The sequence below is a fragment of the Pangasianodon hypophthalmus genome, chromosome 5 (assembly GCF_027358585.1).
Source record: "Pangasianodon hypophthalmus isolate fPanHyp1 chromosome 5, fPanHyp1.pri, whole genome shotgun sequence".
Classification (NCBI taxonomy): Eukaryota; Metazoa; Chordata; class Actinopteri; order Siluriformes; family Pangasiidae; genus Pangasianodon; species Pangasianodon hypophthalmus.
Window position 1 is genome coordinate 23,829,110 of NC_069714.1, and position 27,683 is coordinate 23,856,792.

A 27,683-nucleotide genomic window follows, 5' to 3' on the forward strand; every position below is an offset into this window, starting at 1 on the left:
CCCTACCATAATCATGCCTGTACAAAATCTAATACAAAAAAAAGACAAAACAACGTTACAAACAGCTGAATCATCATCATTGTCACCACCATCATCAGCATCATCAGCAAAAAAGTCCTCCTGCCTTCTCTTGATTATCTCTTCTGAACATATCACCAAATGTCACAGCATCAACACTTGCAAAAAAGTCCATCTGATAGTTATAAGGTAAGCTCGAAATGTCCACATTCATTGGCATTGCTAGGCAGAGAAAGCTGCACGTCCAACACTAAGGCACCCAAGTTGGAGTTCTAACTTTGGGAAGTGTGTGAAATCCTAAGTTTTAATGCTAAAAGGCTCTTTCTAAGGCTTGCAAAAATGTACTTCCACTGGTAACAAGGAGGATTTGTTTAAGAATGCTTTACTTTTTTGAGCAGTATAAGGTCAGAAATGGCATACTGTTATGAATTTAAATCATTCCGCACAGTACAGAGTGAATTTGATAAAGAGCACTTGGGTCACAAAAGACTGACTACAGCAAACCCTAGGCCTCACTGAGGGAAATTAAAGCATGCCCTGTGTCATTTTGTTTAAAGGTGCTTTAGCTCCTTTATCCACTAGCCTGAAAACAGAGCCCTCATTACCAAAGGTGCCCTTCCTGCTTCCCTTTCATACATCCATAAAATCTGAAATCTGGACATGATTGTACAGCATACACCAGTTTTCTATTAAGAAGTCAAAACCAGGGAAAGAAAATAATGATAAAACTGTTTACATTTGGGCTGGTTAAACAAAAGGAGAAGACATAGTGTGCTATGTGATTGGCATTCCCAGTGTCTGAGGTAACCTCACTAGGTCAAATAATGCCTTAACAGACTAGCACTGACATTCTGGCAAATCAACTCATGTTTCACTTGACTCCTGCATAGCAACTTACACACAAACACACTTTACACAAACTGCAGATTCCAGTGAGGAATTTATTGACGCAGATCATCTTCATGAAAGCAAGCAGGGGTCTTCAATGTGTAAAAATAAAACACTTTTTTTCTTTAAATAAAAAACGTTAATGTTCTCAGTCTTTTGGAGTTTTTAATACATAATGTGACCATTCTGTAATTTGAGAATTTGGATTAAAATGGATTAATCTTTGGTGCACTACACATGATTTTCTTTTCATACTTAAGACCAACCAAAAGAGAAAGACACTTTGATATCTGATCAGTCTATAAGAGCATCTCACAACTCTTACACTCATACAAACAACCAGACAGAACAAAAGTATAATGCTTTAAAGTTACGCAATAAAACTGCTTTCACTTTACAATGCACATCTGCATGGTGACAGCTCAGAGTCTGGCTCTTTCCCCACCCTGTTTTGGAATGAATCTTCAAGTTCCCTTGGCTCCCATTAATGCCTGGGGAGAAATTCTGGTTCTCCGAGTTCCTCCCAGAAAAACCCATCCGCTCCGAACATCTCTAAAACGCACTTACTGAATGTCAAACCTTTGAAACATGAGGCTACTTGCCAAAATGTTGGCACCAACCTTTAGTAAAAGTAATTTAATAAGCTATTGTATTGTCTTTGAGAAAAACATTTCTCAATCTAAAATCAGTGATAATCAGTTTAAACAGGGCTTCCCTCTACCTTACCTTTAAAGTGAAGAAAAAAAAAGTTACAAAAAAGAAATAACACATATTCAAGTGTTAAAAACTGATAAATTTCTTTTTTCATGTGTGTGTGTGTGAGAGAGATAAAGCAGTCCTTCACAGTTCCATTGTTCTAGCCATACCAGTTTTCCATCAACTTTATGCTTCTCTGTCAAACCTCCTGCAAATGGAATTCTGGGTAGGTGATGAGGAGCGAGCTGGCGGCATATCCCATGTAGCAGGGAAGTGGCGCTCTGAACCCCGCCAGCCTCCCTGGCCCCGTGGTGAAAGCTGCCCCATCGATCACGCTAGCTGCTAGTCCTCTGCTGTTTGAGCACAGCGTACACGTCATCCACTTTACTCAGTCTCTCGAAGAACGGGATCAAATCCAGCAGCTCTGTGTCGGACATGTCGTCAAACCAAGAGGCTACGGGTACCTGGATACAGTCAAGTAACAGCATGGGGTGGTGTTAAAGAAAGCTTAACCATGACAAGAACGAGTAAGTATGCATGCACACAAGAAAAATACACTGTATATAGATATACAGAGACATACAGCATTGTCTGGGTGGAAGATGTATGACGCTGGTGAGTTATCCACGATGATGACTTTGTTGAGGTCCCTGCCCAGGCGGCTTAGGTCCTTGACATAGTTTCCACGATGAAACACGCAGGATTCTCGAAAGAGACGGCAGCGAAAGGCCCCCCACTTATCCAGCAGGTCTGACACGGGATCTGCATACTGCACACAAAGAACAAGCAGAAAAAAAACTAGAATCAATATGATTTTTTAAACAGAGAATACTGTTCCGGGATGGACAAATCAGTAGCCTGGGCTACTGGAACAAACAGATTTTATGTCTGGGCTATTAGTTTTTATTTTGTAATTGCCTGGCAGACAGGTAGGTTCAACAACCAGAAAAAGCAAAAAACCCTCCTTATTTACTTTATTCATTCATTCATCATCAGTACCCACTTTATCATGGTCAGGCTAACGTTGGATCCAGAGCCAGTCTGAGTAACACTGGGTGCGAGGCAGGAGAATTCACCCTGGAGGAGTCCATCTTAGGGCACCCATTCACACTCACATTCCCACACTCATTCACACCTAGGGGCAATTTAGCGCAGCCAAACTGCCTAACTGCACATTTTTAGACAGTGAGATAAACTGGAGAACCCGGAGTAAACCCACATGGACACAGGAAGAACATGCGAAACTCCAAACACACAGTAACCTTATTGCAATCAGCAAAGCCAGTTTTTATTTGATATGTAGCTATGTTTAAATTAAATGCATTTCATGGTGGTTTTCCATATCTATGGAAAATAAAGATGCTAGTCAGAGTCGAGTAATTTTTTACAATCAATGCAAAGATAGAACCCCTCAACTCATGTCCTAAGGTTACATCACCATATATTCACGCCTTCCCCTTAGTCTGTATTAATGTAGTTAACTAACTAACTCAAGATTTGCCATTTCATTATGTTAGCTACCACTTTTTAGCCTACTCATTTAGGTTTCCGGGTAACTGAAACATGGGACTGGGCAGCACACTGGAACTATTACTTGCCTGGTGGGCTCGCAAATAAATTTATGATTTGTCCACTCCTGCTGTTATATGCAAGATTTTCAGCATAAAGCCCTTACCTTGGCTAAGCTTGCAGTGAACAACACACACTCAAATAATTCGCCCATCCGCTTTAGGAACTCATCAACATGAGGTCGCTTCAGTACATAAACCTGGGGAAACAGGGGAAACAGAACACGTATGAGACATTACTGCCTTCCAGAATTGACCATTACTGAAGTCTGAATTTCATAGCAAGCATTAAAAAATCTGGCACTGAATCAAGTCACTGGAGTATAGAATGTAACACAATAACTACACATGACAGATTAGCAAATAAAAACTCTGGCACAAGATCCAATTTATAGCACCATCAGAAAATATCTACATTTATGATTTCTCATAAAATGGTTCGATTTACAGTAGGGTCAGCCAAATTTATTTCTGAAGCTGGTGGTCATGTTCCTGAACCAAGTGATCCTGAATAGGCTTTCCCGACATCACAAGCCTATCCTGGATTACTTGAATCAGGCCAAAGCCGCTAAGTGTCTTCCAGACTGGGGCTGGATTGGTCCTTAAAAGGGGCCCTGGGATGTCACACTGCCAGGACCTGGAGCATAGGGATGAGTCTGGACACAGATAAAAGTGCGGTGGGTTCTGGTGTAGCCACTCATGCTTGTGCTATTTCATCAGGGTACAGAAATAGTCCTCCGCTGCTCACAGCCATCAACGGAGAAGGCCATGAAGCTGTCAGGTAGCACACTGGTGTTAGATACCTTACAATAACACAGTAAAACACATGGCTGAGGTGTTCTGCACTACTGTATGGCATGATGCTATTAAAAACGATACTGTATCTGATGTGTGAAGAGTATGCACTTAACAAGAATGACACTTGTACACTTATTCACAAGTGCATTTTTTATTCCAAGTGGTTGGGATAACTGAAATATATACTGCCTGGCATGCTTAGTATCTTCTCATTTAATTCTATTGCTTGTTTCATACCTATTAAGCAGCTGCACTAAACACTATTATGAATAAGTATAATGAGATTTTAACTTTCCCTAGTTGTCTGTATACCTATATAATCCAACCTATAATCCATCTGTTTCCATACAATATGATTATTAAGCACTTTATTCCGTGACATAATGATTGTTGAACATTTACAAGGCACATTTTGTTATAGCCTGATTGTGGAATCACAGAATTATCAGATCACTGACAGTTTCTTAAACAGAGCTGCTAATTCTTTTTTTTTTTTTTTTTAATAAAAATCCCACCTCCCACCTCTCAGTGAACACCTATTTTGTTGCACAAACCCAATATGCAAAGTATACAATAAAGAAAATATATGTTAAGATGTACACTATGCATGTTACAATAATAATGCACCAATATGTTGGAGTTTTGAATGATGGTCTTTCTGCCAACATGAAAATAGGATCCTATGTTTTTACCTCACTGTTCAAATAGAAATGAACCAATAGAGAGACAATATGGTAAAAAAATATTGTATAACGATACTTGAAGACATCTTTATGATACACTATATTCATCACAATATTGACTCCTTTGAATTAAGGTTCTGAGTTTTCTGGCCAAAAAAAATTAGTTAAATGTTAATTTACATGCCACTGAAGTTGTGGGACATTTTTACACCAAAATACTGACAAAGTATTTTTAAGAGGTATCAGCTTTGACTTTATAGAGGGTTAAAACTGTATATCTTAAAATCACAGAATGATATGCTAGAACCTTATAATTCCAAGGTCTTGATATTTGCTTTTGCTGAGGATTGCTAACAAAACCACCAAAAAATTAAAAAAAAAAACAGTGGAATGTTATGAGAAACTGTGAGTTCAGAGATGTTTTATTCAGTATTTACAAAAATTAACATTTAATGAGAAAAAAGAACATAAAATGCAACTGGTACAAAAATGATATGTTAAGGTTCTCACCTGGTGTACAGACCCATCAATTTCCACCGGAATGATAAAATCAGCATTGTTCACCGGCTATTAAAGGCAAAAACAGAAGACAGCCCAGTTAGTTCAGGAAGCAAATAAAGAGATAGATAGATTAGACAGAAAAAAAATAATTTAGATACGATAAGTGATAAGACAAAGGAATCGATTGATAGACAGATTAGCCAACTAAATAGATCAATTAGCTAGATAGAGAAGACAGTTTGAGATTAGACAGACAGACAGATAGATAATCGTTTTCTTATAATCACTCACTGAAAATGTTTTTGAAGCACAAGATCAGGCAAGTAGTTTTCATGCCCTTTACATTACAGTAAGATTTACTTATCAACAATCTGTGTACATCATAATGAAACTCAACGAATCGCAGCATTTATCTGCAGTGTACCATGGTTGTACCACGCTATGATGCCTTCTGTGTGTGTGTGTGTGTGTGTGTGTTTGTGTGTGTGTGTGTTAGTTATATTTAGCTGCACGTGAGAACACTGCTGCGCAGCTTAGGTCTTCAGTCATTCTGAAAAACACGTACCCCTAAAACCTCAACCACTGAGATGTATAAAACCTTACAAAACATCTTAAATAGTTCAGTAAATCAGCAGTATGTGCTAGTGAGGAGTAGGCCACCATGAGCTGCATTTACAGACTGTGAAGTAACATTTAGCTAGTCAGTCATAACAGTAAGTGAAAAAATTGCACAGCCAAACCACAATTCAACAACAAGCATTAAATATCAGTCCAAGACGAATCCACTGCAAAACAAACATTCTCTTACAGAGGTAACAGAGAGACCTAAAATAAAGGAAGTGGCATTACTAACAGTCCTAACTGTCAACAGTGACACAATTCTACAGTGTCATCATTAACACCACACCACAGAAAAGAACACTTCAGCCTGTTTTTCATTAAAGGCCTCACATACCTGCTCACTGATGTAATGCAATTTAACTCAGCAGGAAAAAAAAAAAAAACACAAGGTTTTTCTGAATCTCTCCCACTTAAACCTCTATTGACACAATGTTTTATACAAAATGGTACAAAGTGACGATTAGGAAATAAAAAGAAAGGAATACATAGGAGTAAAGAAGTTAGAATGAAATAATAAATGTATATATGATTTAAGACTCGTTTTAGCCAGGTGTTAGGGAACACAAACGCATACTGATGTTCTGAATAATGCAGCTGGAGCTACCAATCATTTTAATACAGAGCAGAGAAAGACAATATTTAATTAAAACCTTCATAAAATCATATGATAAATAAAAGAATCATAAAATTGGTTCTATAGCATACAGCTATTTATTTGTGAATTAAACTAAATAGCAAATATCACACTAACAAGATGATAATAATAATAACTCCAGTTCCAATTATTTTTTAATAAGATGATTCATAATACTTTAAAAATTTATGACAGATCAAGTAACACTTTGACCTTCATTCAAGTATATTATTGCACTCTTCCAGTAAATGAGCAGCATGGAAACGAACATGTGACCGTTACTTGACCAGAACCGTGTCTACACTTGGGACCGTAGTCATTTTTGATATGTGCTTGACACTGTGTCCCTGGCCGTCAAACTCAAGATGATGCATTGCAGGAAGAAGTTGTGTTGCTTGACAAGTGAACACCTTCCTTACACATATTTTCCGATTACATAGTAAATCTTATTTGTACAGACATATCCATCACGTAATCCTATGAAACTCCTTAATGACGGAGTTGAGTTTGATAAACGTTGAAGCTGAGATATCTGACATCGGACCTCATAACAATTCTACGCACATGCTCACTCGACCATGCTGTACAGGTGTCATGCTGTCTTGTGCTCATGTGCTAACAGTGAAAAAGTGGCTATAGGCAAATAACATTTAGCTTACCTTAAATGAACTGTGCACTAGCGTCTCATCCAGATCAATCACTACGCAAATCTTTCCTACATCTTTAGACTTTATCTGGGGAAGAAGTGGCTTGGCTGGCACCTGTGGACAGATAGTTGAGGTAAATTAATAGTTTTATTAGACACCCACTATCGAATGAACCAATTTCACACTTTTTCATGAGCATTGTAAGCATGAAGTACAAGCAAATAATAGAAATCAGGTTTAAATTGTTAAACAGCAGTTAAGTTGAACATTTTAGAGTTAAGTGTTAGGTCATCATTGTATTTTATAGACAAAATACAGCAGGTCTGAGCAATAAAAAAGGGAAAAGATATCTGGTTTTATGGGTGAATAAGCCAGGTTATTTAAGCGAGGGACAACGAGGCGGCATAAGGAAGCTCTTTGACTGGTTTCATTCTTCACCCAAGATCGTGTGACTGTGTGCTGCTTGGGTGCGATTACACTTCTGCAGGCCAGCTGATTCTTGATCAAAAAGTGCCAAAGGCACATAGGGCTTATGACTGAAACACTCTCTCTTCCTAACGGAGAATATAATACACATGTATACAGAAAACCCAGCTGCAAACAGTCACTCAAAAATGTCAGAGTTCATTAGTGTGCTGAGGAGGGGCCACTAAATCAAATCTTTCAAAGCTCCAGACTTAAATAACAAGACACATGGCATGGAATAAGAGCCCTAACACAGGATGGGGCTTCTTTTATTTTTGCTGCTCCTTGCCATATTTAATTTTTGTTGCCATCGTTCTCACCTAAGCTCATCACACATTTAAAATTCTAGCACTGTTGAACAGACACTTTGAACAGATCAAATAAAACCTCAAGCACAAGCCAAACACACACTTTCGTCATACCACTCTGCAGGCAAAACCCATGCATTTACAACATCAAAAATTACAGGTCATGCTTTGAAATACTTAATAATGCCAGCTACAAACAAGTTGCGCTCAGCACGCACTGCCTCCTTTACAGTAGCACATGGGACTCAAAACACTGTACCTGCTCTATAGACTGCACACAGAATTCACATTCGCAGAACTCGGGGTAATCCTCATCGTCGGATGCCTCCGTGTCCTCGGAAGCTTCGATCTGTTCAGATGTTGTGTTTTCACCAGCTAGCTTAAAAAAGTCGTCTGGCTCACTGTGCTCGGTCGTTTTAATTTGCAAAACTTGATGTATTATTTCATCCTGTTTTTCGCTGCACTTACTTTGAGGTGGAGAATCATCCTTTTGCTCTGTTGTTTCTGTTAGATCTAATGAAATACTACAACACGCTGGTGGCTCTGGATCTTTGAGAGGATCTTTGTCTGATTGCAGCTCGATGGCCTTTTGCATAATCAGTAAGTCATGGGCGCCATTCTGGGGATCTTCACTTTTATTTAACTCACTGTGTTTTTCAACATCAGCTACAACCTCTTCAGAGGTGAACAGAAAGGTGTCTACGTCTTCACACGTTTCTATCTCGCCACAGCAAGGTCCATGAAATCCCTCCGTTTCATCTATAACTTCCAACTCATTTTCTTCTTTTATTTGGGCATCATCAGTCAGGTTAGAGCAGCATGCTTCATTTTTATTTGCACTTTCACTTTTATCCGGTCCTGTCTCAGAAACGAGGTCGTGTTTAACTTCCTTTTCTACAGGTCTGGAACCCTCGGTAAACTTTTCAGAGACTTCACTTTCTGTAATGCTGTTATCTTCAGCATACATTTCAAGGCCAGAGATTACTTGTTCATGACATGTGCTCTGAATAGAACAGGGATCTGAGGCATCTCTCTTGTAAATGCTTTCTTCCACAACGGGAAGTCCATAAATGTCACCTGCACTCTCAGAGGGGTCCAGCACAATCATTTCCCCATGAGATTCAACAATCTTTTCATCTTTATAGAAGACTTCAGAGTCCTGGTGTTCCACAACATGAGCTGTGGTATCTTCATCATTAGGTCCATAATCTTCCTCAACAATGGGCACTGCATGTTCAAGGCAGAGTTTTGGGCTTTGAACTGTTTCTTTGCATAGTCCAGAGCAAAGTACCTCTGCATATGTTTTAATTTCTTTTCTTAAAGTTTCTGGTTCAGAGCAAAACTCCTGAGTATTTTCATGTGCTTCTACTCCATCATGTGTATATGGATCATGGGTATCCCCAAGGCCATCAGTGACCTCATGTGACTCCTGTCTGTATCTAGTACAACACTCATCTTCCTCAGGGAGATCATGTAAAGATTTGCCATCATCGATCTGAACAGGATAGATCTCCTCGGGCTCATCGATAAAACTTTTAAATGACTCATCTGTTTCAGTACTGTCTTGGCTTTTACTATCAATACAGTCAGCATATTCCTCTTCACTACCTTCATCTATTGACGCTTCTTTCACAACCGACTCTCCAGCTTTGCTTACATCATATTCAAGGTCAAATGTTCCAGCCTTAACGTCACAAAGTTCAAACAGTTCAGAGGGCATGTCATATTTTAACTGTTCTCTTTCTCTCATTTCACACTCTCTACAAAGCGTCCTCTGCTCACTGGAGGTATACAGGGGTTCAATTACAGGTTCACCTTCAGCATTACTGTCACAGGGGAGTAATTCATCACTTGGCTCAATGATTGCAACATTGAGGTCCTCAACTTCCTGCTGTTCAAAGGTATTATTTTGGTGGCAGTCAACAGCAAGAAACTGTGAGAGCCAACGAGCCTCAAAGGTTTCCATTGATCTGATAAACATCATATCACACTCTGGCCGCTTTCTAACGTCATTTGTGTTACATTCTATAGGAGGGTTTTCTCTAGGGAGTTCAGAGGTGTGAAACACAGAGCACTGTGTTCCAAAGGTCTCACACAATTCAAGGGAGTTTTCAAAAGATTCGCTTTGTTGTGAGTCTTCAGAATTCTGAGCAGGCTCAGTGGGCTCACACTGTTCAGGAATTTCACATTTCTCAAAGTATTTTCCACAACTTGAGCATTGTTCTAGTGTGTTAGCACACTCAATTTCATTTAAAGACATCTGGCTATAATCTTGCTCAGTGTAATATTCAAAGCTCTGATTCTGCTCCAAAGTCTGTTCAGCAAAGTCATCGGAGAGCTCACTTTGAACAGATCTCTCAAATGAGTCTGTGCAGGATCCTTGACTGTTTTTTGCGGTTAACACGCTGTCGTATGTGTTTTCTATTTGTCCAGCAGGTGGTTGTTGCTCAAGGGACCCAGAGAGTCCAGCTGGCATGCTTTCTTTAGAGGCCTGGCTCATTTCAGAGGATTCAAAATGTGTGGCATGGCATTCACAGGGCATGTTTTGATTGTTAAGCTCACATTGTTCAAGGGATCTGCATGGTTCTTTATCCAGTTCAAATACAGCATTTTGATCTTGTTCGCTGTATTGCTCATACAAATCCGAAACACTGATTTCTTCAGACCCTTCCTCACTACTGTCCACTTCTGAAGGGTGTTCAGATTCAGTTTCATGCTTATAAAGCACTTCATGGTCTGATAAAACCAGCTCTTGGATTTCAGAATCTACCTGTTCATAATACATACAAAGATCAGGCATGGCCTGAAATAAGGGAAATGCCTCTGGCTCTTGTTCTTCCATTACAGTTTGGTCACTAATGTTAGACTCCATTCTATATTCGGAGCATTCATTGTTTTCAATTAAGTGGACAAAATCACTGCTTATTGAAAAAGACTCACTGTGCTCCAAGTCGAATTCAGACAGACTACTGCTCTCAGAACAATCCAGTTTGTCTTGCTCTGTTAATTCTCCACTGAGCTGTCCATTTTCAGTATAATCTTCATCAGGCTGCATTAGTCCAGAAATAGTTTGGTGCACTGTAAAATCAGCAGATGTTTTCTGTTCTGCAGAGATCATGCTCGATTCTGTTGCAATTTCCAAAGACTTACTCTCCTTTGTAGGACAGTCCTGCTGTAAGACGTCTGAAGGGTCAAAACAGAGTTCAGCTGGCATATTAGCTTCAGTGTGCGCTCTCCTAAAAAAGGCAGACGACTCCAAGTATTTGGTGATATTGCTCTCCACAAGTGATTTGGTGTCCTTGCATAAGTTGCACAGCTCAGAAGCCATAAAACACTCCAGACATTCTGCAACAGGTTCACTTGCCCTGCAAAATGTGCAGAGCCGAGAGGGCAGACGTGGGTCGGCTACGTCTGCCTGCAGAGGAAACTCGTGGGAGTTTGTAAGTTTGTTGAGCCTGCAGGCTGCCTGGGACATCAGCAGTAGTGCACACATTGACATGACAGGCAGATCAGAGCGACACCTCCAAATCTTGCCTGTGCTTCAGCCCGCCTTCAGGAGACCTACAGATTTATTTTGGGGGGCTTCAGAGATGTGACAAATAACTCCTAGAATATCAAATCACTATTAAAAGCTGAAGTAAGGCATAAATCTGAAACGGACACCCAGCAGCGTCTTGACCACCTGATCTGCTACTAGTTACTAACTGGCATGTTGTTTTCCAAGAATGGGGTTTAATTGAGTCATGGGCAGCTTTGTATTATGCCAAGACACACCAACATATCGGTTACATTCTACTGCTGTTTTACAAATTATACAGACACATTCCATTTAACTTATATAGATTAAATGGGGTAAATAGGATATAATCTTTGGTTAGGCAATGGAAACAACAGTGATTTAGTGAATGCCAATATGACTGATGACCACCAGCATGATATTTGGTCACTGGCCACTGAGAATTATGATGTAAACAGGAAAAGGGTTGTGCAAAGCAAAAACCGGGCTTCGGTTTCTTCACTGACACTTCAGAAACTTGTGGCTCTTGATCAGACACACTGATAGACTGGGGCAAGGAAGCCACTTTTGATTAAAACCTTTAAGAAATCTCTGACCATGCCTTACTTTTGAGATGGTTCCATTCTCTTCCACCAGGAGTGGTGCATTGTTATTGACAGGCAGCTGATCTGTTTCATCATGACACAGGCAGCAGAAGAGGCTGTGGAAAAAGCCACGGTTGCGGGGCTTCTTTGAGTTTGACGCCACATGCACTGGAGCACCTGGACAAAAACAAAAAAAAAAACAAACAAAAAAAAAATATCAGCATCAATCCTGGAAACAGGTATTTACTTACATGTTACATGAGATAAATTCTGTAAGCACAGAAAGAACAAACTCAAAAGGCCACTTCAAAAGTTAACCGTAGCATGATTCAAAATCATTTCTTTGGAGTGAACTGTAACTTTCTATTGCTACTATGGCCAAGAGACACTACAAAACTATCACAATAAAAAAAAATTGAAAAACAAAACCAAATTCGACGATACAAATGCAAAAGCACATCTGCAAACAAAACAAAAAACAAATTCAACACAACAAAATCTAGAAAAACAACAATAAAATTTTTTCTCCCAACATATACATTTCCTCGCTGTAATTAGAGAAGATGACAATCATATTTCCACGACCGTGGAGATAAACTACAAAGGCAACCTTTCCAAAAAATACAAAGTCTTGCTTGGGTTAAATGCAGAGCACAAATTCCGAGTATGGATCACCATACTTGGCCCAGTTCACGTCACTAAACTGTAAACCATCAAGCCATGATTACCTTTAAATACACACTGATTCTACAAAACAAGGAAAAAAACAAAGAATGCAACTGGCTGTTGTCAATTTTTCTCGAGGACACAAACACAAACTATATAAAGACAAAATCTCCTGCATTTGTGTTGTTGTGTTTGACTTTGTGTGTCTGGTTTTGTGCTGTCAAATTTTGTTTTGTGTTGTGGTAAAAAGAAATAGTCAGAATATTAACAATGTAATCTTACTCATAATTGTGAAGCCACATAATCACATCCTGCATATGCAAAAATGTATGATAAATACTTCTGCAGAAATATCAAAGTCTTAAGTGCAAGCTATTATACTTTTTTTAAAATCAAAATGGTGAACAGTTGCCTTGAGATTTTGCCATAGACAGCAGTCATTAATTGAAAACATATGTTCACCACACCCACAGGATCCTAAACACATGCGGTATTCCCTCCACTCCCTGCATTCCCACAATAACAACATATTTCATCTTAGTCACTCACACCGGGCCAAGTTTATCTCACATACCTCAGCACTATTTGCTAATAAGCCGGATATTTGTCAGCAAGTAAAGCAAATGAACACAGGGTTCAGTGAATAGCGAGACATTACGGGGAATCCTTGCAATTAGCAACCTATGTCTGGCTCTGGAGGAACAGCATGTAAGGCAGGCGAACGGTGACGAGTGCTGGCCTTTGGCAGCACAAAATCTTGTCAACTGCAACCAAGATGGAAGAGGTCCTGTCAGCATGAAAGATTAGCCTGCCGGTCAAAATTCAACTAGGCTCATTTGTACAAGACAGCTATTTCATTGGGGGTAACATTTGCAAAACATATATATATATATATATATATATATATGCACACACACACACACACACACACACATATGTGTATATATACATATGTGTATACATATATGTATATACATATATACATACACACACACCCACACACACACACACACACATATATATTTGGTTTAAACATAAATACAATACACCCCTGTTCTATCACCCCTTATGACATGACCCACATTATAAACCTTGACCTGATTCAACCCTGGATTGGAGGGGTTAGGTTGGGTGGCCGTCTCCATAAAAGTGCATGAGATCTCCAAGTGTGAATGGTCTTTTACTGTCTCTCCAAAGAACACATCAAATGTCTTCCATCAAGAACCTGGCAGACCTTATTATAGGTTGTAGGACAACATGGCAGTGTTGATTGGAATCCTGGCCACCATGAATGGACAGTAACGGTAAGACATGAGTGAAGGAAGAGACCTGAGAAGGAACCTGGTGAGGAAACATCAGGCTCCTCTCTATGTTGACTCTTCTGATGTTACATATCAGAGCTTTAAATAGCAACAGACAGGCAGCTGCTGACAGTAGTCAATGATGGCACTCTCCATATATATATAGCACACTCTGTTCAGGCCATAAACGGAGACACAAAACAAAAAACTTTGTTGTGTGTCTAACTCAAACTAGCCAAATGTTTTTCTTGTGCAAATACACTCAACAAAACTGATTTCACCACAATGCTTAGGCTGTACCAAGCCAAACTAGACCTGTAAATAAAAAAATGACATAAAACAATTCCATACGCATAAATTGAAGACAAAATACACTGAGCTTTATACACATTTTGCAGTTCTATGTGAATGTGTGTCATGCTGTGATCCTGCGTTAGACAGTGTACTGAATGCTGCTAATGAGGTTGCAGGTTTTCATTTTTTCTGAAGGCAGTGCCGCTCCACCCAGGTCAATCTGTCTTAGTGCGAACTGTATACAGTACCCAATTACAGGTATCTGATCTGAGACATTTTTAAAAGTCTATCCACTGCTAATCCATTGCAGTTAGAGACCACTGAACATCTGATCTAATGACTGTGATGTGATCCCCTTTTACAATCTAACAACTTGTTTCACGCCAGCGGCTGGGAGTAACAGGGGTAGCAGGCTCAGCTGCGTTGCCACACCATTTTAATCCAGCTTTGCAGGCATATGGCATAGCACAAATACTTTCAACCATGGTCATGTAAGCAATAAATAAATAAATAAAATGAAGATAAAAAGTTTTATCTGATGTATTTTATTGTTGTGTGGTAATTTTCAGAGATTAACCCTAACCCTAACCCTAACCCTAAGTTTATTTCATTCCATCAGTGTGCTTTATTTTATATAACCTAAACATAAATACTCTGTTCAACTTTTTAATCTTTTATACATTAAGCAATTTGAGAGTTTGTCACAAATTATTATTATTATTATTATGTATAAAATATAAGCTTTATAAAGACATCAACTTTATAAAACATTTCTGTCTAAATTGACCAAAACCTCAAATTTAATTCTACTTTAAACTAATCAAGAGAAAAAAGTTACATAAGGAATCCAAAGCACATGTTTACTTCAATTTGTAAATTATTTAATTATCAGTATATCTTTTATAATTATCAAAATAAACAGTTGTTAACAGTTAATACTCAATAACTATTAACGATAATAAAACTACTATACAATAAATTAATAGTTAATGTAAACACGATACTACAAAAACCCAAAACCCTTCTAAATTAGGTCAGATCGATTCATTCCATAACAGCACAAAGGCCAGAAAAGAAGCTCAAGACAATGACAGCATGTCCTAAATAGAGTTTCACAGCTCAACTGGAACTCTATGTGCAAAAAGAATCCCTCTGGAGGCCCCACTAAAGCTCCTCTTGCTCACCATCTCTCTCCCTCTTACAGACCGTGCCGCTGGAATGCAGCCATTTTGCCGGCCCATAATCCTGTGCTGTGCAGCGGGGCCCAGCCAAACCAAAATAGGAACAGGAAGTGAAGTAAGAGCTGGCTCTGTGTGCGCAGCCTCCACTGTATCGCATTTCACACAACAAGGCAGGTACAGAGCAGACAAGGCTGCAAACTGCCCAAATTACCCACAATGCCATGCACACATGCACTAAAATCCCACAAAAAAAAAAAAACAAAAAAAACACAGTGTCGGTGAGCACAGCTGCAATCTGTATCATTTATTTTTGTTGACAGGCTTGCAGATAATCACAAATTTTGCTAAATGTTACAAGATATTGGGGTAATGCAATACAGCCTTCTCTACATGAGTCAAACATGTAACACTGTAAAGATGTGAACATGGCTCACACTTTTACATTTATATGCTTAACTAAATCCTTGAGAAATAAGAAATATGATTTTGAAGAGAACCTTTCACTGCTAAGTTTTAAGCCAGCTAATCATTCATAACTGCTAATGTTTTCATTTTCTAAAAATATCTGTTAATTGCTTTCAGAGTGGGCAAAATGACTCGGATATATCAGGAAGCATCTAACATGAATTAATAACTAGTCATTTATTGCTACATTTGGTATTAATATACTAACCATTTCAGGCTTAGAAGATCACTTACTGGAATTCTAGAATGTAAATGCTCTAAACCTAAATCCTGGTTAAAATGATATGATATGATATGTCAAATTATAACCTTCAGACTTTTACATCATTTTAAGCAATTAATAATGTCCGCTAGCTTTGCTTTTCCTGAATGAACCAGCCTTGGTCCAACTTGCTGACCATAAAAATCAACTTTACGTTTCCAGTCATTATTTGAATTTGGCAGCTTTCAGATTATTCATGTGTACATCTACAGCATGCGATGATATCCTAAACCAGATTTTTTTAAAAATCGGAATAAGATTGCAAGCAAGTAACTGGGTTATTCAGCATATATATACCATTAATCTGTTATATTTTATTATGCCATTTTATTATGTTAGCAAACATAACCAAATAGAGAAGAGCTGCCCTAGACATATTTAACACCATAGAGACAACCTTTCAAAGAAGAACAGCATTATGCTGCTTCCAAAAAAAGAAAGAGTTCGAAGAGTAAGTCATGTCCCTTTTCTTCAGTGAAATCCAGTTATTGTCTGTCTCATGTGGACCCAGAGTTTCCAAGTTATCATATTACTTACATGCATTAAAACTCAACAAATTATTCCCAAAATCTGTTTTTTTTTTTTTTTAAGAGTAAACACACTCCCTCGCTATGGTCTGTAGTACATACTGACTTTCTAAAACTTGTTTTAATCAATCACTATATGGAGCTGAAGTTAATGGTTTAATTTAAAGGTAAGTTTTAACAAATCCCATTCAGCTGGGCTCCATTCATAAAACATCTGTGAGGAACACTTAGCTAGCAAAGTAGCAGCAGGAGATTTTTATAAAATCAGTTACACAGTATTTACAATTGACAATGAAAAAAACAAACAAACAGTTGATACCTTAGGGAAAAAAGGACATTGACAAACAAAATATTTTGTCAATGAATGGTCCCCAGATGGCACTGTCTGCACAGTCTGACGTCCATTAAAACAAGGGAGAGCCAGTCAGTCAGACAGACTATTCTTGGCCAGGCCTTTCAGCAGTACACCATTAACTATGCAATAAGAAAATGAAGAACAGGTGTTTGGACCCAATGCTGGAATGGTGCTGGACAATGTCTTGACACAGTTTTGAAGGGTCACACTGAAAGCTTGAACTAAGTAATCATCAGCCAGTAACACATCATCCATGTTAAAACACAAGTACAAGCAAGCAGCCAATACATTTCCTGGAGTGTCTTTCAGCTCAGAACCCAGGTCATAAAAGAGATTATGACAGAGTTATACAAGCCTTTAAACGTTCTAGGTGACTGGGTGGCCGGATCTAGATGGTCAATGCTGGAGTGAAGCCTACTCAGTCCTGGCAGCCAGGAAAAAGAAAGGCACTGATTCTTCAGCGTGTGTCTTTCCCACTGTTACGTAACGTGGAATTCCACAGGTTTTCCATCAAGAGCTGAGAGGGTGGTCCCAGGGTAGAAGCCAGAGCTGATGACGCAAGTTATCCGACACTGCTCTAGCTGAAAACGTTTTGTTTTTTGGACATGTGTGTGTGCACAGGCACTTCTAATCTAAGTATGCAGAACAGAATTTTACTTAATCACTAGGTAAGGCCGATATGACAAAAATATCAAATCGTGATACGTAGGTTTGCTAACAAACTGCCAAAACTGTAGTACTAAAAAAAGAGCATTATATAAACCAAGTTGGGCATTTTTATAATCTGTAAAATGTAAACATGTTTAGATATAAAACGTTATGAAACTAGCATCTAATCTGCTATCTTCAAACAAACAAACAAATAAAAAGATATTGAGATACTCGCGATATCTCAGAAAAATATACAGTGGCATAATTTATCACAATATCCTTATCATCATATTGTTCAGCTCTACTAAACACACACATACACCAGCAGAATAGTCAACAATCCTTTCCCATTATGGTGCAACTGTTCATTTTTCACTATCAGTTTTCACAAGTATTATTTTAGCTTGAGGGAGTGTTCTGGCTTGTAGTCAGCATATAAAGATCTGCTGATAATATATTTCCTGATTTTTCGCTAGGTTCAGATTATGAAAGCGCCGCAGTATTTTTTCATAATACTAAATATCCAAACATTCTTAGGAACACGCCAGCAAGTGCAGACAAGCAGGCTGGAGAGCGATGCTGCTCTGAGATAAGACACTCTGGGGGACAGAGGTATGTTTATCAGACGTTCAGAGAAAGAAGCAGACAGGGCAATGATAAGTGCATGACAGCCGAGGACAGAATTTCCTGGATATATTTTGATGCATTTTTGAAACAGTGTAAGAGTGTCTCATTTCCTTTATTAAAGCAGAGGAGCATTTTTTTTTTACAGGTGAGCTGAGGGGGAGGTTCCACCAGCAATGCCAGGTGCTCCCTGCGGCATTTCTTACAAACGAACACTCATAACACTCTGCGGGCCAGATTTCTGTGCACAACTCAAGTTCAATTGTCCCTTGACAGATAACAAAGACAGATACAGGTCCAGTTCTGACAAGTCCAATTCTAATAATCGTCAATAAATGTTTCTCTCCATCTCCACTTTTTGTTACATTTATTCGTCTTCCAGGCACATTTAGCATCTGCCAGAATCCTCTCCAGGCAAAAAAGCTGAGCAGCTGATAGTTTAGAGCCGTGCTCAAAGGTTCAAAGAGCTGGGATTTTTAAAAATTATTATCATGCGACACTGGTTTCCATTACTTGTTAGCTATATTACACCCTCGTAACTCCAGCGCAGCACTACACCAGCAATATTAAAGGCTGGTTAAACAATTAGCTGTGGAAATGTTTCTGTTCTTCTGTCAAAAGCTACTGATAAGCCACATGAGGGTGAAAATCAGTCTTGATAAACACATACAAATGCGTCACTGGCAAGTTCTGAACACAACTGCAAGTGCAGCCTTATCACTCGCCACATTCACTAATTTCCTACATTTACTAGTTATTTGTTTAGTAATCAGTAATTGAATATTTAGTACATAATATTACCCATTTGTTTAAGAAATATTTGTTTCTTCTCACTAAGTGGGCTTCTTAGTCATTTTCAAATCCACTCACAGCTTTCCAAGGTTGTTTGTCCCCTTTCTTTCTGGAGACTTCCAGCACTTCTGGTTAGTGTGTGAGGTCATGTAGTACAATCTCTGCGCTCATTGGTCACGGTGAATTAGGGGGAATAGTGGCACTCTTTTTCTGCAAATGCTGCAGAAGTCATGCTGTTTTTAAGTCAAATTGCATTGAGAAACAAATTGAGATCAGGATTTTAATCACATTTTTAGTGCAACCCATTTACAATTTAATTTTCTGACTGAATCTTATAATTTTTTTCTTTGATAATCTGATGTTTTCCCAATCTTTCACCGTGTAAGGCAACATTTGTGTTTTGCTTGCACTAACACACCCATTTAACCTGATGAAGGCCTTGATAAATACATAATGAGTTGTCTCAGGTGTGTTAGAGCAGGGAAACCATTGTACTGTCTGGTGTAAAAATACACCAGAACCAGGACTCGCGGAAACACGTAAACGTCTATGAATAAACCTCACACCACTGTGAAATCTGTAGCAGACCTGAGATTTAAGCAGTTTTCTGACAGATATGTGTGGAAAACTTTTCAGTAGTCTGAGAGACATGTTTTAAATCAACGCATATGAAATGTAACTAATATGTCTGAAACCTTAGGGAATGATAAAGACTACTTTCTGCATAACTGTGCCATGCAATGCACGTACTGTCTCTTTTATTTAGACTCATTTACACTCACCTTGTTCTGCAACATTCACTGCGCACAGAGAAAGAATAGCAAATTGTGCTACTGGGTATGTACAGTTCTAATAAACATGCTGTTTCCTGTTAGATACTGACACGGCAGCAGAGTCACATGGCCCCCGATATTTTCATGGAGGCAAAAAATATTCAAAAAAACAAGCGTTCATGTCAACACACCTAAGGAAATAACAGAAATTTGTGGTGAAAGGACGTTGGTATCAGTTTCTATAGGAGAAAAAACAGATACAAAGCCATCATGGCCAAGCCTGATCTCTTCTTCTTGCCATGGGTTCACATATTCCACATAAACACTTTTGTATTTTCACACCAAAAAATTAGGAAGTGCAAAAGCAGCCAGGTTTAGGCCCGCCACAATTCCGCCAGGAAGATAGGGGCTTTGGAGTCATTTCCACAGAAAATGAGCAGGAAAAACAAGTGCTAGCCGGGGAAAAAAAAAAAAAAAAAAAAAAAAAAAAAACAGCGGTCACAAAAACAAGCTGAGAGGTTTGTCAGCCATCCTGTTCACCCCAGAATGGAGTTGAACCAGCGTGAGACGCCCTACAGGTCACCACTCTTAAAACGCAGCACTATCAATCACCAGAACACACTGTACTTAAGCTGTACTGCAAGCAGCTGCTCTGAAACGCTTTCGAGATTTACCAAACATTTTTAGTAAGGGTGTATTAGCCTAGCTTTTTATATCAATGGCAAAACAACAGAGTACAACCTTTTATGCCAGCAAAAATAACATACTTAGCATAAATGACCACGTTTACATTCAACATTTATTCATTTGGCAGAAACTCATACAGACTGCGTCGTAGATTGTGCAGTGCATGGGTCAAACATGAGACGTGTCTTTTTTTTTTTTTTGCATCCAGTGTAGTGATGGGTATTATAGAAAAAAAATTATATAATATTTCAATATCTTTAACAATATATAATATAGTTATAATATTTAGGTTTGCTAACAGAGCTCTATGTATTCAACTAAACTTTTATTTACCATCCACTAAACTTTTTTTAACAAACATATATTTTCTAGTCCAATCTGCTACTTGTTGATCTGTTACTGAAGTTCTGATGTCTCAGAAAAGTTTACTGTGAAGAAATTTATCAGTAAGTGTTTAATTTTGGTCAGGGTCACGGTGGATCCGGAGCCTATCCTGGGAAACCTGGGTATGAAGTGGGAATATGGAAGTCCATCGCAGGGCACCATGCACACATACACTCACACAATCAATTCACATCTAGTGGCAAATTAATGTAGCCAGTCCGCCTACTAGAATATTTTTGGGAGGTGGGAGGAAACTGCAGAACCCAGAGGAAACCCACACAGACCCAGGGAGAACATTTGAAACTCTACACAGGCAGTTACCCAAGCCCGGGGACCCTGGAGCTGTGAGGTGGCAATGCTACGCGCTGCAGCACTGTGCTGCCTGCTCGTTTTCAGTACAAACTACATATACATATAAAATGATATTAAAAATTACCTGTCAAAGGGAAAAACTTCTAAAGTGTGAAATTCATTCAGAACAACAATCCACGTTATAATTCTCACATCAAATGTTACAGAAAAAACATCTAAATTTTAAGCACAAATAATCTGTGTCTGTTACTATTATTATTAGTAGTAGTAAGTTTTGGAAACCCTTTAAGATCTGAGCCACATACATTAGACACCTTAAAAAAAAACTAAGGATGGGTGATAGTGCAGAAATATCATTGCATCACAATATATAGTTTTGGAAACCAACTACTGGCAAAACAGCAGTGCTTCATTAAAACCCTGTGAACTAGACTGAGTGTAATGATGCTTTTAAAATGAACAAAAATAAATTCTTTAACACTAAAAAAAGGAGGGAAATTTTTTAACATCTAATCTGCTGCTTTCAATCAGAGTTTGTAATTGTTATAAAAAAATACTGATAATATGCCTGTGATATCTGAGAAAAGTGTATTGTGACATAATATACAGGATGTCGAAAAAAATCAGAAACCAATGAGTGTACCACGGAGCACTACGTCTACCCCTTCATCCGGTGTTAATGCCATTTTTCACCTGTAGTAAGAAAAAAAATAAATATAAAAACAAATCATGTATACGTAATTTAACTCCCACTGGTTCCTGAATTCTCGGACACCCCGTATTATGATATTGTTATTATATACATATTGCCCTGCCCTAAAAAAAGACACAAAAAGTTTTAGGAAACACTGTAGCTGGTACATTATTAGTTGAAGTGTTGTGCTGGTGAACAGAAGGTCAAATCTCAGGACTTGCCCAAGAGCCACTGCTGGGCTTTTGAGCAAAACAGTTAACCCTCTAATGCACAGCTATGTTGTTACGTTAGACATCATTTATAAGTCACAGAAAAGCTTTTGCCAGATAAATAAATGTAAATGTAGTAAAATATATACACTGTAGTTATGTAGTTATATCGTTTCTATACTCAAATTTTGTCGTTTCTATTTATTAATGCCCTAAGGGTTAAATAAATAATTAAAAAATCTAAAAGTTTATGACTTCCCCAAGAATAAAAATGGTCTATCAAGCAATACATTCCACTTATGCATTCATGGTTAGCTTATTTAGGGAAGCATTAGAGCAATGAGGCTAACATTGTTGCCAAGTAGCAAAGGTTTATGTCTGCCAATGAGCATTATGTAATACGTACATAACGACTGCAAAGTAATCCATAATCCAAAAAGTGCCAAACCTAAATGTCAAAACGTGTTAAAACCTAATGCATGCATTACCAGAATGAAGCTACTAAATCTCGCTTTCAGATAAAACACCCTTCTCGAAGAAGACTGACAATATTTCTACCTATGCTCTCACAAGCTTTACCAAAACATAACAGAAAACAGTAGGAAAGAGTTAACCATTTACTAGAGGATGTTTAGAGCACTTTAAAGCATTCCAGCACACTGTTTACTTCACAGATACTAGCCTTGAGCACAGAGGCGATAAGGAGAACCTCACATTTACACGACGACGCCACAGACAATGTGATCAAGCACATGCAAGGAAACCTTTTTTTTGTTCACAAACGTTGCACATGGGACATCCTGCCATTTTAGCCATCGAGCTGCAGAAAGTGACAGTGCATCACATGATGTCCAGCCTTTGACCTGCAGTAAACAATTAAATGGCAGCACAGATTTAGTACACACTGACATGGCCCATGATCCTTCCTCCAGGACCGGTCTAGCAGTAGAGAACTTTGTGCATCAAATGACTAAGATGGATGAGGCTTTAAATTGGGGAGAAAGTATCAAGTCAAGCCAACAATATACTCTAAACAACAAATGAAGTAAAGCTTCTGGACCACACAGTGTAACACTGATCATTCCACTCGCAGATAAAATTCTGTCCATTAAAACACACCACATATGGGCTTGCTCCGAAAGAAAACAAGCAAAAATTGACACGTAGATAAACGATGAAGGTGCAATGTAAGACAAACACCTCAACCTTTCAGTACTTTCAGCCAGTACTAACATTGACACAAAATTACTGTATACCACAGCGCTGTTGAATTTTTGATTCTGATTAGTCAGAAGGTGTTGATTTATTATTTAGCATTTTTTGTAAGGCGTCTCCAGTGTCAGAGATAATGCTGTGACATTAAGTTTCCTGCCACAGGAAAGTCTTAAGACAGAGGGCAGAAAAAGAGAGGCTGGTGTGGGAACATTTAGCTGTTTTAACATAAGAAATTTGTTTCATGGCCGTTACACTACATTAAACGTAACAATAAAGGGATAAAAATTATAAGGCATCATTCTTCAATAAAATATTATCGGTGGTATAAGAAGAATAAAACACTTCCGGACAGGCTGTTATTGGAAAATAATCACCTTTCGAGTGGTAACAGTAACTCTCCTTTGTGTCAGGCTGCATCACACAACCCTGTCAATGAATATTTTCCCATAGCAGCAAGCCACATTGTGCTTTATTGCTTACCTACACATTTCCTGCTAAGTTGCTAATTAACTAAACAGTACATCATAAACTACCTCCTACAAAACTAATAGGATGTGAATGTTTTCAAACTCACGCTCCACGCTTTATATCAGATCCCAACTTCTCCAAAGTCAACAAATAATAAACAAACTTGCTGCATTGTGTACGCTGTACAGTAGACCAAAAGGCGTTGATTTGGCTCCTGAAGGGCTTGTGCAGTTTTGTATCGTCCCTGCTGTGAAACACATACCAGACCTGGTAATTTATTGAATCAAGTTAATTTAAAGAGGATAACGAAACGGTGCTGGCCCTACCAGGAGCAGTGACCCCTACAGTAGACCCATAACACCAATCAAACAGCTGCATCCTTCAGCTATCAGCAATTCTGATAAGAACTTCCATTTCAAGCTTATAATTGGAAAGGTAAAGTCAGTTTCGAATGTTTTCACACCAAACATCAGAATGCGGAAAAAATGCGAAGTCAGTGACGTTAAACGAGGCATGGCTGTTGATGCCAGATGGGCTGGTTTGAGTATTTCAGAAACTGCTGAGTTCCTGGGATTTTCATCCATAACAGTCCCTAGACTTTACACAGAACAGTGTGAAAAACAACAACAACAACAACGAAAACATCCAGGGGAGCAGCAGTTCTGCAGAAATGATGATGAGAGAGGTCAGAGGGGAACGGCCAGGTTGGTTCGAGCTGCCAAGAAGGATATAGTAACTCAAACAATCACTCTTTACAACCGTGGTGAGCTGAAAAGCATCTCAGAATGCACAACACATTGCACTTTGAGGGAGATGGACTACAACAGCAGAAGCCCACATCAGGTTCTACTCCTGTCAGCCAAGAACAGGAATCTGAGGCTACGGTGGTCACGATGGTTTCCAATTAGTATACGGAAGTATATAAGCTCAATGAGTTGTATCCTTAATCTCAGGGGACACTTTATTAGACACCACCTACTCATCCATCAATGGAAAGTGACCACCAGAAGATACCACATTCTCAGCACAGCAGTGGCACTAACATTAGTGTGCGTGTTCCACTTGTACAAGAGCATCAGGCCCAGGAGCTTTACTGTACGTTTTAAACATTCTCAGTGCTGTGTTGAGAATAGACCACCAATTACATAATATCTGCTCAGCAGTGGTCTTTAGGTTGATGGATGAGTAGATGGTACCTAATAAAGTGCCCACTGGGGAAAGTGTGTATATATGTATATACTGTATTTAGCCTTCATGACCAAAGGTTTGTGGACACCTGACCATCTCAACCATATGTGACCCTTTTCCAAAATGTTACCACAAAGTTGGAAGCACACAACTGTATAGAATGTCTTTGTATGCTGTAGCATTACAATTTCCCTTCACTGGAACTAAGAAGCCCAAACCTGTTCCAGCATGACAATGAACCTGTGCACAAAGCGAGCTCCATGAAGACATGGTGTGCCAACGTTGGAGTGGAAGAACTCGAGCGTCCTGTACAGAGCCCCGACCTCATACCCAATGAACACCTTTGGGATGAACTGTAATGCTGACTGTGCACCAGGTCTCGTCACCCAACATGAGTGCCTGACCTCACTAACGCTCTCGTGGCTGAATGAACACAAATCCACACAGGCACACTCCACAATCTAGTGTAAAGCCTTCACAGATGAGTGGAGTTTATTAGACTAAATCTGGAAAAAGATGTTCAACAAGCACATGTGGGTGTGATGGTCAGGTGTCCATAAACTTTTGACCATACAGTGTACCAATGTGTACAATCAATCAACATATATATATGTATTGTCTTTGTATTTAGCATACAATTTACTAAGCTTATATATTGTGTTCGTATTTATTATATAATTTATTAAGCTTATATATTTTTCTATACAAGTGTACATACAAGCTGTTTATATAAAAACATATACAATGTGCACTATGTATGTATGTATGTATGTATGTATAAGTAGTACAGATATGAGTGTACACACACACACACACACACACACACAGCTTTCCGGCCCGGCCATGTGATCCACCACACACTTCGATCAGAAAACTTATTGCCAGTTTGGACTTGTTGACTTTCTCACCTTTGTCCCGCAGAGGAGCGCTTGGCTCTTCATCCCGACTCACTTGCGTGATGATGGATGACGGCGCGTCCATGAAGCTCCGCAAAATCCCGCACTTCTGCACTTTCTGAACTTCTAAACACACAACTGACAAAATTCCCCACACTAAGCGTCCCACAAATCCTAACAGCACTTCAGGAAATGCATCATGCGCACAGATGGAGACGGTTCCTTTCTGTCTGGAATAAAGCAAAAAAAGAAAAAGAAAAATACTAGTTTAAAATAAGTTTCGTTTCTTAGTGGCAACTTTGTTACAACATGGAGTTCGGCTCTGCTCTCAATTTCAAGATACAAACATGGAACTCGTCGGTTTCAAGGCGCCCGACGTCTTAAAGGGGCAACAGTGAATAACGCTCACATGGGCCCTCATTTACATATTATTATAGCTTTGAATGAATCATTTTAAAAAGGAAGGAAGAAAGAAGAAAAACATAAAAGTTGAGGTTCCTGTTTATTTTCAAGCTGTGTTCAGTTGTGTAAAACAAAATTATATATCCTAAATAAAATATAACATTACCAGTTGAAGTGATAACCAAATATATTATATTACATGAGGTTTTTATGCAATTTGTGGCTAAAATGTGAAAAAAAATAACATTAATTAAGCTTAGATACACATTTGTTTAATAAACAAATTAAACACAGCCTAAAAACTTGGTGAAAATATAAAGTAAGTTAAATCTGTTAAAACTAGTTAGGCAGTGTAAAAGTTTTAGAATGTGATCCAGATAAATAATCATATATTAAACATTAAATAATCATATATTAAACATATAATAAAAATTAAATATTGGTCTAAAGTGATTTGAAAACAAAACAGTCCTGTGAGTTTGTATGTAAACTCTATGTTAATGTGAATGGAGGATATAGAGGCGTTGCCCCTTTAAATTCTGCAGAGTCTACCACGCAAAACAAAGTTTAAAAGCTCTCTCGGCCTCGCCGTAGAGGATGCGCTTTTTCACTTCACTCTCCCCGGTCCTTTCAAGGACGGCAAGCGATAACTAAAACTAATACCTATACAAAACACATCTCTGAACGCTCACTATGTGCGCCAGTGTGTGTTTATTCACTTTAAGCCCCGAGTTTTCAGGTGTAAAAAGTTTCTTGCGAACTTTCCGCTGGCGGGAGCGGGAGCGAGCGGGGCGCCTTGAAACCGCCGCAGAATGAAGAATAGGGAGAGTCCACAAAGTCCGAACGCTTCGTAAACTTTAGAGCAGCGGCAGTGTGTCAGCTTCAGATCCCCTGATGGGATACAACTCCTCCTGAGCTCTGTTTCACACTTAACACACCACATCTGCACCACCTGATGAGTTAAAGGTGATATAAACACTGCACGCCAGTAGTCATGGCCCACTCTAAAGCACAGCAATGTGCAAATAATATCATATTCAGTGATAAAAATATGTAGTTACATATATCTGGTTATACATTATATACATTTTATATATCATATACTGTACACTGTTTATGTATCATACATACTTACATACAGTACATATGATACATAAACACGGTGTATATGATACCTACAATGGATGTTCTGGTTATACATTACATACATTTTACATATCATACTATACACAGTGTATAGTATATGATATATCTACAATGAATGTTCTGTTTATACATTATATACATTTTATATATCATATACTATACACTGTGTTTATGTATCATATGTACTGTATGTATGTATGATACATAAAGACAGTGTATAGTACATGATAACTACAATAAATGTTCTGTTTATACATTGTATG

The 27,683-nt window shown here is 38.6% G+C and overlaps 1 protein-coding gene across 2 annotated transcripts; it reads right to left on the reverse strand.

Moving 5' to 3' along the window:
• Positions 1-945: 945 nt before the first annotated feature.
• Positions 946-26,192, reverse strand: ctdsp1 (CTD (carboxy-terminal domain, RNA polymerase II, polypeptide A) small phosphatase 1). 2 transcript variants are annotated; one of them, XM_026912551.3, is made up of 7 exons: positions 25,885-26,192; positions 11,951-12,105; positions 7,067-7,168; positions 5,162-5,218; positions 3,278-3,370; positions 2,186-2,371; positions 946-2,066 (listed from the first exon to the last, which is right to left on the reverse strand). In XM_026912551.3, exons 1-7 carry the CDS (start codon positions 25,955-25,957, stop codon positions 1,938-1,940), a joined length of 795 nt encoding a protein of 264 aa, XP_026768352.1. In that variant the 5' UTR covers positions 25,958-26,192; the 3' UTR covers positions 946-1,937. The 2 variants fall into 2 exon arrangements, with proteins under 2 accessions (XP_026768352.1, XP_026768350.3); XM_026912549.3 differs by lacking the exons at positions 11,951-12,105; positions 25,885-26,192 and adding an exon at positions 8,087-11,935.
• Positions 26,193-27,683: the final 1,491 nt, after the last annotated feature.